Source organism: Nomascus leucogenys, chromosome 4, assembly GCF_006542625.1.
Source record: "Nomascus leucogenys isolate Asia chromosome 4, Asia_NLE_v1, whole genome shotgun sequence".
Lineage (NCBI taxonomy): Eukaryota > Metazoa > Chordata > Mammalia > Primates > Hylobatidae > Nomascus > Nomascus leucogenys.
Genome location: NC_044384.1, coordinates 709,354 through 721,522, shown reverse-complemented (window position 1 = coordinate 721,522; position 12,169 = coordinate 709,354). Strand labels below are relative to the sequence as shown.

The window sequence follows — 12,169 nt, the reverse complement described above, 5'->3', positions numbered from 1 at the left end:
GGAGGAAGCAGAACCTAAGCAGACCCCTCCTCGGGGTCTATTCATTTTATCTTCATTAAAAGGAGCTTTAACATTTTTATTTTTTAAATGCTGTTAATTCTGTTTGAATTGGAATTTCATAATTCGGGGGCATATATTTCCTAGTAGAACAAAGAAAGCTCTGGAAAACCGCGGGTGGTGGTTTAACGATCCCAGTGTGTGACTGGAATGGCAGTTTGGCACAGATAAGACGGTGGACCAGATCCGTGGAAACACGTGCCCGCGTGCCGTCATGGTGGGGGGTGGAAGGACAGCTTGTCGGAATCTCCCGGGCACGTGGTCCTGTGCCCTGAACCCCGGCAGTTTCCACACGGCGTTTGCATTCTGTGCAACATTCAGGCTAAATAAGGAAGCGGGCAGTTAAGGTAGGAAAATTATTCCGTCTTAATGGCTGACGTCCCGAGTGGCGGTCTCGCTCCCCAGCACGGGCTGTGTCCAGATGAGGGTCTTGTTTTATGAAAACCGTGACTTGTCAGGCCGTCCCTCCGTTGTCCCGTCCTCTCCTTCCAAAAATAGGAGGCCCTGTGGCAGTGGCTTACTGTGATGAAAAAGATAAAAATAAGTGAAGGCTGAAATAGGTCCCGGACTTGAGAACTTACCTTTTAATGAAACTTGAGAAGCTGTTATTTTCCACTGCTTTACAAAGCATCTTTGAAAAATGCAGAATCGTAAAGAAGGATTCTAGAGACGCTGTGACCCTGCATTTTCAGAATGTGCTGGCTCCTTGACTGTGGGGTGGCAGAATCGCCCTTGTTCTTGCCCCGTTTCTCAGCCGAGCGCCGGGCGCCTGGCAGTGTCGGGCAGTTTAGGGTGGACCGAGGAGGCCGTGGTGGAGGCTACATGTAGGAGGTTATGGAAAATCCAGATATTTGCTTGTGAAGGAGGAAACATTTAAGGTAGACTTTCTAAGAGGTTGCTTCTTCTCAAAAAATTAGAAAACCCACATGAGAGGCGGCCTCTTCAGTTACCTTGGTGCACACACTGAATCCTCCTCTGCATCAGACACGATATACGTACAGTGGAACAAAAGCGTTTTCTTCTTCGCTTCCTATTTTCTGATCTCTAATTTGTGGCTTTAACCATATTTTTATGTACTTAGCTCATATCTACTGTAATACCTTAAATGAGAGCCATACAAGTCTAAATGTGTATGTCAGATGGAAAAATTGAAAGCTGTGTATTCAGCAATTCAATGAAACCATAAAACAGTCAGTAAATACATCTAACATGCCCCTTTGTAATGAATGTCACAGCCATGAAAATCCATATGTTCATTAAGGTTTTCAACCACCATCAAATGGCTTCTTACTCCAAGAATTATTAGATATCGTCAAAGCTGAGTACAGCAAATGTCACTGGGAGATACCTTAGCAGTTAGTTATTTAAGAATAGGATTTGGCCTGAGATATTTCTGGTTCTATCTGTGTCCTACCCAAATTATTACCCTCTTAGGTTACAAGACTAACTTTAGCTAAAGGTGTATTTTCTGGGAAGGTTAGCAAATACTTTTTATAATTATCTCTTAGTTATAGGAATGGAGGAGAATGTCTTTCCTGTTTTGTTTTGCTCTTTTTAAAAAGTTATTTTGATGACTTGTCCTCTGTGAAGAATATGCACTTTTCTGTCCCTCAGAGGAAAGTGGAGTAAGCCGGGGACAATTGCATTCCTGCTGCAGGTTTAATTACGCTGTGTCCAGTGGGACAGTGGGCCTTAGAAGGGAGCCTGCTGGACGGAAAGTGAGGCGGATGGGGACACAGCAACAGGAAGAGGTGATAGGAACGTGCCCCCATAGGCCGTGGGTGGCATCATGACGGCCTTTTTTGTTTCCGGTATTGCTTTAGTGTAAAGGAAAATGACAACTCTAAAGAAGGAGCAGTCCTGCAGGACGTTCTGATGTCTGATAATTCTGAGGCCTGTGTCCTTGCCAAATTCTCCGGCTTGCTAAGTGCTCGTAGATAAATACTCTTAGACTTTAATATTCATAGCACAATTGGTTGTTGATTGGAACTAACATAACCATTGAAAGAGAGGGAAGATGCTTTTAAATGTGTTTTGTGCAATTAAGTTAGTTGGTACCTATACGAACAAATACGCTTTTTAAAAATTGACACAAAAATCTTTTATGCAAGTTATAGTCTTCATCTGTGCTACTTAAACTTTTTAACTGCAAGGATTAAACAGTGTATTTGGGTTAGCGTGGCTGAACCACATTGTTTATTCTTTAAGCCCAAATCCAGTTCCTAAAAACAATTCTAGCGCTGCCTCTCCCGGCTCTTCATTGCATGCAGCCTGAGGGCATCGTTGTCTGTGCTGCACCCTAGTGCTCAGTGGGTCTCTGGCTGGCACAGTCACCACCACTCCCAGATGGGCTCTGCCAGGGACAGGGATGGAGCAGACTGCATGGGCCTGGCGTGTGGGTGACCAGGTAGAGGCAGCTTAGCTGTGTCTGAGCAGCTTTTCCCATCGCTTTCCCGGTCGACATTCATGGCGGCCGCTGCATCCAATGACAGACACAGTCAATTCTTGAGACAGAAAGGGAAGGACGACACTAATGTCCCCATGAACCCCAGAAGCATGAAGGAGGGGCACACGCGCGCAGTAGAACGTCTGGAAGCTGAGCGAGGCAATGTAAAGGGCGATGGAGCCCCTGGGCCCAGCCTGTTTCACGCTGCCTGCTTCTGTTCTGATGGGTGGTAACTGAGGGTTCACCAGGAAGTGCCTGGCACTCCCCCCCTCGCTCATGAAAGAGGCAGATCAGAGCACCCGAGAGGGGTTTTGCCACATCGTTCAGCCATATAGAAAACAGACTTGGAAAAATCTCAGATCCCCCAAGGAGCCACCACTCATTGCCCAGGGCGTGGCCCACAGCAAGGCTTCTCCTGCCCCTGCTACTCACCGCGGTATGAGGATGGGCTGACCTGACCGCCCAGTCCTGTCTTCAAAATGAGACTAAGGGTAGCTCCCAGCTCCAAGGAGAGCTGTGCCGGGCGCTCTGAAGGGGTGTTAGGACCCCTGGCACCCAGTGTCCCTCAGCGGACGGCCGGTGATTCTGTAACAAGGCAGCCAGTGCCCACGGTGCAGGCAGGAGGCACCTTATCCCCGACTTGGGCTCTGATCCGGGAGGAAGTTGTTTCTCCGTGTGAGATGCTGAAGAGTCCGCCGGTTCACAGAGCAGAACGGGGTCTCAGTCAAACCTCTTCCCACAGATTAGCCCCCAGGATGTGTCCTGAGCCCTGTAGGACTGGGCAGAAGGTGAGGATGGGCCCTTCCAGGCCCCCTTTTGCTAAACCTTGTTCTACCAGAGTGTTCAGGTGCAAAGACCTTGCCTCCGAAAGGCCTCAGAGCCACCAGCGGCTGGCAGGCTGCTCACAGATCTCCGAACCGTGGTTTGAACAAGGCAGCAGGAAAGTGGGAGAATTTTAGTCTCAGAAGAGTTGGAAAATCCTTAGGAATTGCTGACTTCCAAGTTGTTTCATTACCATTTGAAAAACTCTTACAAGGCTCGGGCTCTCCTGGAAAACAGGAGATCAGGCTTTTTTTTTTTTTCTTGAGACAGGGTCTTGCTCTGTCACCCAGGCTGGAATGCAGTGGTACAATCTCAGCTCACTGCAGCCTCGACCTCCTGGGCTCAAGCCATCCTCCCACCTCAGCCTCCCAAGTAGCTTGGACCACAGGTGGGCACCACCATGTCTGGCTCATTTTTACATTTGTTTGTAGAGATGGGGGGGGGGTCTCACTACATTGCCCAGGCTGGTCTTGAACTTTTGGCCTCGAGTGAACCTTGGCCTCCCAAAGTGCTGGGATTTCAGGTGTGAGCCACCATGCCTGGTCTTAGGTCAGTTTTTGAAACAACAGCAAGATTTTTTTTATGTTGTTTCTGCCATGTTTTAGGAATTGCTTTTCCTCCCAGGGCTTGCATGTTTAAATTTTTACTCTCAGAACGTTGAAGGGACGCACTGCATTTCAGGATCCTGGGTCTCCGTCCGTGAAGGACTTTCCTTCTGTGGGTCTTTCCTCTTGCAGCTTAAAGTGGGATTATTTTCACTTTATTCAGAGGCTCTGTTAGTCACAGCCAAGCACAGACACGCACACTATCGCTCCTTTGCTGGAGTCGGAAGTAGGACAGTTGGTGATAAAGTCCTGGACGGGCGAGATAAGTGGCATTGGCAGAACTCTGTTGTCCAGACGGCAAGGAACCAGCTGCCCCCAGGAAGCGAGGAGAGGATAGGGGGTACACACCAGGAGAGGGGGCGTTTTCACAGAGGATGGAGGGCACACACCAGGAGAGGGGGGCATTTTGACTGTCGGCAGGGGTGCCGCTTGGAAGTCAGATTTAAAACGGAATCAAAACTGGTAGAACGAGGGTCTGCAGTGGGAAACTTGACGGAGCCTATCAGGCGACAGCCTTCTTGAAGCCCCTCTGGGCCCCTCCCGGGAGGGAATCCCTCACTGCGCTGCTGGGAGGTCCGGATGGAATGTCGGAGCTGGAGAGTTGGCAGGCCTCGCGTGGCGTTGCTGCCTCTGCGGATGCCTCCGAAGGGACTTGGTGTATCTCAGTGTTGATTTCAGAGCAGGGGAGATGCCGACGTGTCCCGGTGGCTCTCACGGCACAGTGGAAGGCGAGCGGCAGCTCCGACATCCTGCTCCGCTGGCGCCTCTGGCCACCTGCCTCCCCCACCCCCACATAAAAAAAGTTTAAGGCACATTTAAGCTAGTACCAGAGAAATGACTGAAAAATAAGTATAGCCAAGCAGCAGAAGACTGTGTGGGGGGGGGGGGGGGGGAGGGGGGGGCATCCACTGATGTGTGTGTCTGTGTGGGGGGGGCATCCACTGATGTGTGTGTCTGTGTGTGTGGGGGGGGGACATCTGCTGATGTGTGTGTTTCGTGTGTGGGAGGGTGTCTGCTGATTGTGGGGGAGGGGGCGTCTGCTGATGTGTGTGTCTGTGGTGTGTGGGGGGGTCTGCTGATGTGTGTGTTTTGTTTTGTGTGTGGGGAGGGGGCGTCCACTGCTGTGTGTGTCTGTGTGTAGGGGGGCTGTCTGCTGATATGTGTGTTTTGTGTGGCAGGGGGCATCCACTGCTGTGTGTGTCTGTGTGTGGGGGGTGGCATCTGCTGATGTGTGTGTTTTGTGTGGTGGGGGTGTCCACTGACGTTTGTGTCTCTGTGTGTGTGTGGGGTATCTGCTGATGTGTTTTGTGTGTTGGGGGTGCATCCACTGATGTGTGTGTCTGTGGGGGGCATCTGCTGATGTGTGTGTTTTGTGTGTAGAGGGGTGCATCTACTGATGTCTGTGTGGGGGGGGTGGCGCCTGCTGATGTGTGTGTTTTGTGTGTGGTGGGGGTGTCCACTGATGTTTGTGTCTCTGTGTGTGGGGGGGTATCTGCTGATGTGTTTTGTGTGTTGGGGGTGCATCCACTGATGTGTGTGTCTGTGGGGGGCATCTGCTGATGTGTGTTTTGCTTGTGTTAAAAGGCGCACACCGCAGGTAAGGAAAGTGGCAGTAAACACCCCCGCCCTCAGCCTTCCCTCACCTCAGATACACCAAGTTCCGGGCACTGAGCACCCTGCAGGTGAAACAGGGAGGACCAGAGAGGGAAGGGACAGGGGGCCAGATTTGGAGGAGAGAGGATGGGCTCCTGGGGCCAGGAGCTGGCCAGGCAGTGTGGGAACCCTCCTGTCCCAGGGTCTGAGTCGCCCCACAGGCACCAGCCAGTAGGCCCATTCCAGCTTTCCACAACTTTCCTAGTAAGTACTGAAAGAACAAACACACATCTAACACTGTGGCTTGCCCAGCGGGGCCCCAGGCCGCCGTCTGGGAGGATCTGGGGGCAGGCGGCTGTGCAGGGCCCAGCAGAGCCGGCCGAGCTCAGACCCCAGTGAGGGTCAGCCCCGCCCTGTCAGCTCTGGGGTCCCAGGCAGCCATTCCCACTCTCTGAGCCCTCTGTGGTCCCCATGGACAGAATGGGTGACTACAGTGCTTGCCTTTGCCACTCCCGGAGCTGTTGCAAGGAGCAGACAGGCAGGTGCACGGAGGGCCAGGCAGGGCTACGTAACTGCTGGGGAAATGGGTAGTTTGTTCATTCCTTAAAATGTAAGATCCTTAATTGCTTTCAGAAACCAGGCATTCAGAAATGCAGAAAAATGTTGCTTCTAAGCCAGGCAGCAAGGGGGCAAAATATATCAAACAGCGTTCAGGCCCTGCGAGCTCCATTCTGGCCCTCGTCATTCCCAGCATAGAGAAACGAAACTGCTGCATGAAACTTAAGAGGTGAACTTTGGGTAGCTCACTACAGGGTGAAGTTTAAATGTCAACTTTCTTTCAAAATGATGATCAAAAAGAAGAAACTGGTTATGTGAAGGTACGAATACTTGACTAAGAAAGGCGTCTCGCCTACGGCTTGTTTACGCACAACTAGTGAGAGCTTGCGTGGCCCCAGCAAGGGCGCAGATAAGAGTCACAGGTGAGGCAGTGAAAGCCACGCCTGCCCTTGTACTTGGTAGTTTTTATATTTAAAAATATACTGATTTCCTCCTTCACTCAATTCCAGATGTGTATAGAGAGGTTGGTATGAGTGTGGGTGTGTGGATGTGGCCTCGAGGGAGGCTCAGCCTGCAGCCAGGATTCAAAACGCCACACTCGAGTTTTAGGAGAAAACAATAGTTTCCACCTGAGGAGCACTTTAGAGAAAAATCTAATATAAGGGAAAAAAAAAAACCCTCCTTATTAAATTAAATTGTGGTATAACAGCTCACCACATCCTGTTGCGGGGACATCTGACGTTAGGCAAAGTAAGTTTCCTCTTTCAGGTCTCCCACACGCCGTGAGGGTCACATGCTACCTGCAATTCAAAATATGCTAGGAAGGGAAAAAACCCTTTGTGTCTGTGGAAAAGCTGAATAAGAAGATGGAAATTATCAGCAGAGAGAGCTGGTATGGGAAACTGTAGGTGTCATCGGCAGCTATACCCAAGGCAGCCGCCCCCGGAATAGCAAGGGCAGGGCCGGGCAGCTGTGGCTGACCTCATGGGTCAGAAGTGCTCATGGCGGGAAGGAGTTGGGGGGGCGGTCCTGTCTTTCAGCCCAGCGCCAGCGAGCCACATGGCCTCAGACCGACCCCCAGGATGGGCCCGTTGTCCACCTGTGAAAGGGGAAGCCGTGGCTTTCCTCTCAGGGTTACAGCACAGGCCGTGTCTGCGGGGTGAGTACAGCTCCACACATGGCTCTCGTCCGAGGCGTGGATGGCTGGACAGTGCAGCCTCCTCTGCAGTTCCGTTGCTGTGCCGTCCTCTGCTGAGTGGTGTCAGGGTTGTCCATCCCGCTCTCTGTCAGCTGCTGCTGTGGGGCAGCGGGAAGGCCCTGGAGGGTGCCTGGGCTGTGTCTGGTCCCGGCCACGCGTCCCTACAGCGTCTGAGACCTTGTGGAACACACTTGACCCGGCGCTGGGACGGGGTCGGCCCACACGCACCACCAGCCCACAGGAGTGGGGTGCAGGCTGCTGCTGGCTCCTTAGGCCTCGACAGCTCTCTTGAGGCCGGCCCTCCTCCCCTCCCGAGAGCTCAGCAGCCGCAGACGGAGGCAGAGAGAGCAAAGGAGGCTGTGGCGGCCCCCAGCAGGAACCTGGGTGGCCGGGGGACACACCGAGGAACTTTCCGCCCCCCACCGGGCTCTCCCACCGAGGCTCAGGTGCCTGTGGGCAGCAAGGGGAAGCCCCACTGCCATGCGGCTTCCCCTTCACCCTCAGCAGACGCGCCCCCCCTGTGCCCGCGGGGAACCAGACGGCTCTCGGCAGCCATGCAGGCGGCCGGTCCCACGAACACGAGGGAGACCTCAGATGCCGTGCCCACTGTGTCACTGTCACCATCACCCATCCTGTCCCCTCACTATTGCCCTCAGTCCTCCCCACGTCCCATCATTATTACCCCTCAGTCCTCCCCACGTCCCACCATTATTACCCCTCAGGCCTCCCTCCTGTCCCCATCATCACTGCCTCTCAGGCCTCCCTCCTGTCCCCATCACTGTTACCCTTCATGGTCCACTCATGGCTTCATTATTTCTTTGTAGTGTCCCCACCTTTCCCCTGTGTAGATCATTTAGGCCTCTTTCAACCCCACAATCACTGTTCTGACTGGAGTCCTTTCTTTTGGATCTCCGCTGGCCCGGGATTGGATGAGGACCTGAGCCCGGCCTCTTCATGCACTGGGCAGCCTCCCTTTCCCCACAGGTGGGGCCTGTTCTGAGCTACCTGAACCCCCACCATGTCTTCCTCCTGGGCAGGTGGCTCCTCCTGCCTCTTTGCAGACGTCTTTTGTAGCAAGGCTGAACCAGCCCAATGGGAAAGGAGTTAACTGGTCTCAAATTCTCAGGTGTCCCCGTCTCATGCCACGGGTGCCGAGCACAGCAGGGCATGGAGCTCCTGAGGGCCGCTGCACTCAGCAGCACAGTGGGCGGGAGGACAGTGAGGAACCAGCAGCCCAGGGCGTTTGGGTGGGGACTTGCGACCCCCACACAGAACAGAGCCCTCTTTCTCTCCGTGTTGTGCCGAGGCCCCGCGGTGCCGCCCGAGTGTCACGGAAAGTGCCTGTGGTGTAGGAGCTGCTGTGCGCACTCCGGGACAAGTCAGGTCCTGTGTGCCAGTCCAGGAGCAGCCTGCGAGCACCTGGGCCCTGTCGTTATCCTCATTAGTGTTTGTGAAGAGTCACACAGAGGGGCGGGAGTACGGGCTCCTTCTGGTGCCTTCCGCACTGGGGGCGGAGCCCTCTGCAGAGAGCCTGGCTCTGCGTCCTGTGGCTGAGTGCCAGGTCCCGTCTTGGGCAGGGCCCAGGATCAGCGTGGCTCTGAGCAGGGCCGGCGGGGAGCCCACGTGTGCCTGTGTCTTTACAGAGGCTGAGCTCCCACACAGGACGGAGTCGGGACCCTCCGTGGGCGCCGTGTCAGGAGGTGCGGCTGGCAGGGCCGGGCATGTGGGGTACCTTTGCTTGCCCGGGTCTCTGGCCCCGCAGAGCCTTGGGCGAGCCAGCCTCGGGTGTGTGTTTGCAGCCAGGATTCCTCCTGGAGCTTAGTGCCAGTGTGTTCCGTTATCAGTTCCCATGACACAATTCCTGGTTCTCCATCTGTGTTTTGTTATTGTTATTCTTAAAAATAGTCAGGGGGTTGTTGAAAGGGAATTTAGGGAAGGGAGTGGGGTGATGAAATGCACACCCACTAATTGCTCCAGGAAGCTGCCCTGAGACAGGCCGGGACCTTTGCAGAAAGACGTGGGGCTTATCTGGGCTCTGGGCGCTCCAGTCCATTGCAGAGGGAAGCCCGGGCAGTTCCGTGACGTCAGCGCACGCCCCACCAGAACCTGGGAGGGAGATGGGACGTGGCGACAGTGCTGGTGGCACATCCCCTATCTCAGCGCCCATCAGGGCGGCCACAGCAGGAGGTGGGTGGAGCGGGGATGCATGCAGTTTACAAAGGCCCTAACGGTGCCGCTCGTTTCCTCTGCATCTGCCAGAAGTCACAGGTGACGGGGAACGTCACTGGCCTGTGGGGGACTTAGGGACACCGCCATCCAAAGGGAAATAAAAATCAGGAAGAGCCTGAGTGGGGGCTCAGGCGACGCTGGTGCTGACACCGCGGAAGTGCTGGTGTGGACCTGTGGGTCGCTTGGTTCATGGAGAGGCAGCCACGGCATCTTCCCAGCATCGCGGCTGACACCTGGCACCTGCACTTTGGCTGTCAGAGATGTGCTGGCACCGTGCTAGGGATGAGGGCGGTCACTCTGGTGACCCCAGCTCACTGCCGAGGCAGCTGGCCACTGGCTCATGACACTCATGGACCAGGGTGGGACGGAGGAGGAAATGCGGGTTCCTGGGGAGATGCCTTGTCACAGGTGTGAGCGTCACTGATGAGGAGCAGGGCTGGGGGCGCTGCTTTGATGTTTATGGTATTTCCCTAATACTTTCTCAATTTTTCTTTTCTTACAGTAAATGAAATAATACGAAATGACCTCTCCAGCACGAGCACCCACTCCTAGTTGCCACATTGGAGCACTCAGTTCAGCGGGGGTATGCTGACTTCAGCAAAGACTTTTGAATAAATAAACTGAACGCACACCTGGTACCACTCAGAACCTCCAACTGACTGAATGCCAGGAGCTGAACATTAATGTGTGCAAAGATTGGCCCTCCAACAAGAAGGAAAGCAGGGAGGAAGGGAGACCACTGTGTCTCCTGGAGGAGAAGTCATCTCATGACAACAGAAGGGAGGTGGCTGGGCTGAGCACGGGAGACCCACCGTGCAGGGGCCTTTCATGGGAACGGCCCACACGCAGTTTGACCCCACACCCAGCCCTTCTGGCACCCCTGGGGTTCAATACTGGAAGTGCCTTATTTAACTAGACCATCAGGGCATCATAGAATTGAGCATTGAATTTGCTACTGTAGGAGTATTTGTAGGAGCAGAAACTGTAAACACATTTCCTTGTGAGGTTTTACCCTTTGTATGGATGAAGAGAACACTGGCAGGCTGCGAGAGGACCCTAATACGAGTCTCCTACATTTGGAACGTTTCCTGGGCTGTCACGTACAATCCTGCTGCCTTACCCAGTGCGTTTTAGAATCTTCCAGTCTGTCATCTCAGCTCTTTTGTAACGCGCTTCCCTCGTCTGTGCGGTTGAAACCGCAGGCTTGCTCATAGTCGCATGCTCACATATTTGTTTTTAATCTGGCTTCGAACATAGCACAAATAAGTTGAATAGCACATCGATAGGTTACTGGACAAAAGCAGAAAAGCCTGTTACAGGATAGACTGCATTTGCATGTGTGTACATATCTAGGCATCTATTTATGTATAAATAATAACAGAGCCGACGTGTCCTCGCCCGGGAGGGCTTCCCTGTCAGCAATAACCGGCATCCGTTTTGGAACCTGTGTCTGGGGCTCCTGGCACTGCTCTTGCTGGCGTCCATCGCCGCTCCGGGCGGCCGTGCGTTTTCTCGTCTCGCGCATTCGAGGAGGACCCTAGAAAGCCAGGAGCTGTGATTCACAGTAGCTGTAGGTTACCAGACGGCAACATTAGAAAGTGATTGTAAATAACATGCAACATAAGTGTAATATATTTGTTCAGTTATAAGATGATTGTTTCACAGAAGCCTTACCACTCTCTGCTTCATCTAAGAAAACCAAAAACGCCGCTTTAATGCCCAGCCCTGCATCGTGTGTTTTCAGATGAGTTACTGTTAACAGGTAGGTTCGTGTAGGCTTTGCTGGGCACTTTGTACAATTAATTGCTTATTACGTATGATTACTCGCAGCGATCTATTGTTCCATATAACCAAAAAGCATGGTTTATTCATTAAAACACGGTTGACCTGAACTCGTGCCTTAGGAATTAATGCCCCCTTATGGAACCTGCCTGAATTGCACCTGCGGGTGGAGGCGCCGGCTGTGAAGTCACTGAACAGAACGTCACTGATGGAGAAAGGGCTCCTGCAGAAGGAACGGCCTGTAACGTGCGCTCCGGCACGATCGCGTCTCTTGTGTCTCACTCACAGAAAGAAACAACCTGAAGGCCATCCCGTCGATCTGCACGTAACCGTGAAGACGTGTGGCCGCATCCCACCTGCAGCTGGGTACCCTGCACCCGGCATTGTAGGAGTCACATGCAGCCTTTCTCAGGGGACTGTCATCGAAAAGGAAACGTTTGATGTCTGTGTCAGCTGTCTTTGTAGTTAGGAAATAGACCCAATAAAGCCGTATTTTTTTGCTGGACAGGAGTAGTCTGCGAGTGGTTCATGACACGTGGAAGATTCCGCTTTGTTCTTGGAGTGTGTTTTCGGTTGCGTGTACTTGGATCGTCTGTGAAACGAGCCTCGTGTTGGGAAGGCTGTGTAGACGCGGCCATTCGCCGTTGGAAGGGCATCTTGCCAGGAGAGCTGTTCCCTTTCTTCTATGTTTAGGTAAAAACCTGCCGTAGAAATTTGCGAGACGCCGGATAGTTCCCAGGCCCTGTAAGTGAAGCAGCTCAGAAATGTTCATCCGGGCGAGGTGGAGAAGGAATTCCTGCTAGTGCCAAATGTTTCTGCTCAAAGGAATATCCTGGGTGAGGCTTTGGCCACACACACACAGTCACATGCCATTTGACA

At 53.1% G+C, this 12,169-nt stretch overlaps 1 protein-coding gene across 4 annotated transcripts in view; it reads left to right on the top strand.

Moving 5' to 3' along the window:
- The window catches only part of NFATC1 (nuclear factor of activated T cells 1), a 126,844-nt gene extending 115,049 nt beyond the window's left edge, over positions 1-11,795 (top strand). For all 4 annotated transcript variants that reach the window (XM_030810243.1, XM_030810241.1, XM_030810242.1 and 1 more), the window contains exon 10: positions 10,011-11,795. In XM_030810243.1, the coding sequence (XP_030666103.1) occupies positions 10,011-10,013 (3 nt within the window). In that variant the 3' untranslated portion in view covers positions 10,014-11,795. The remainder of the gene's footprint in view (positions 1-10,010) is intronic.
- The last annotated feature ends 374 nt before the right edge of the window (positions 11,796-12,169 follow it).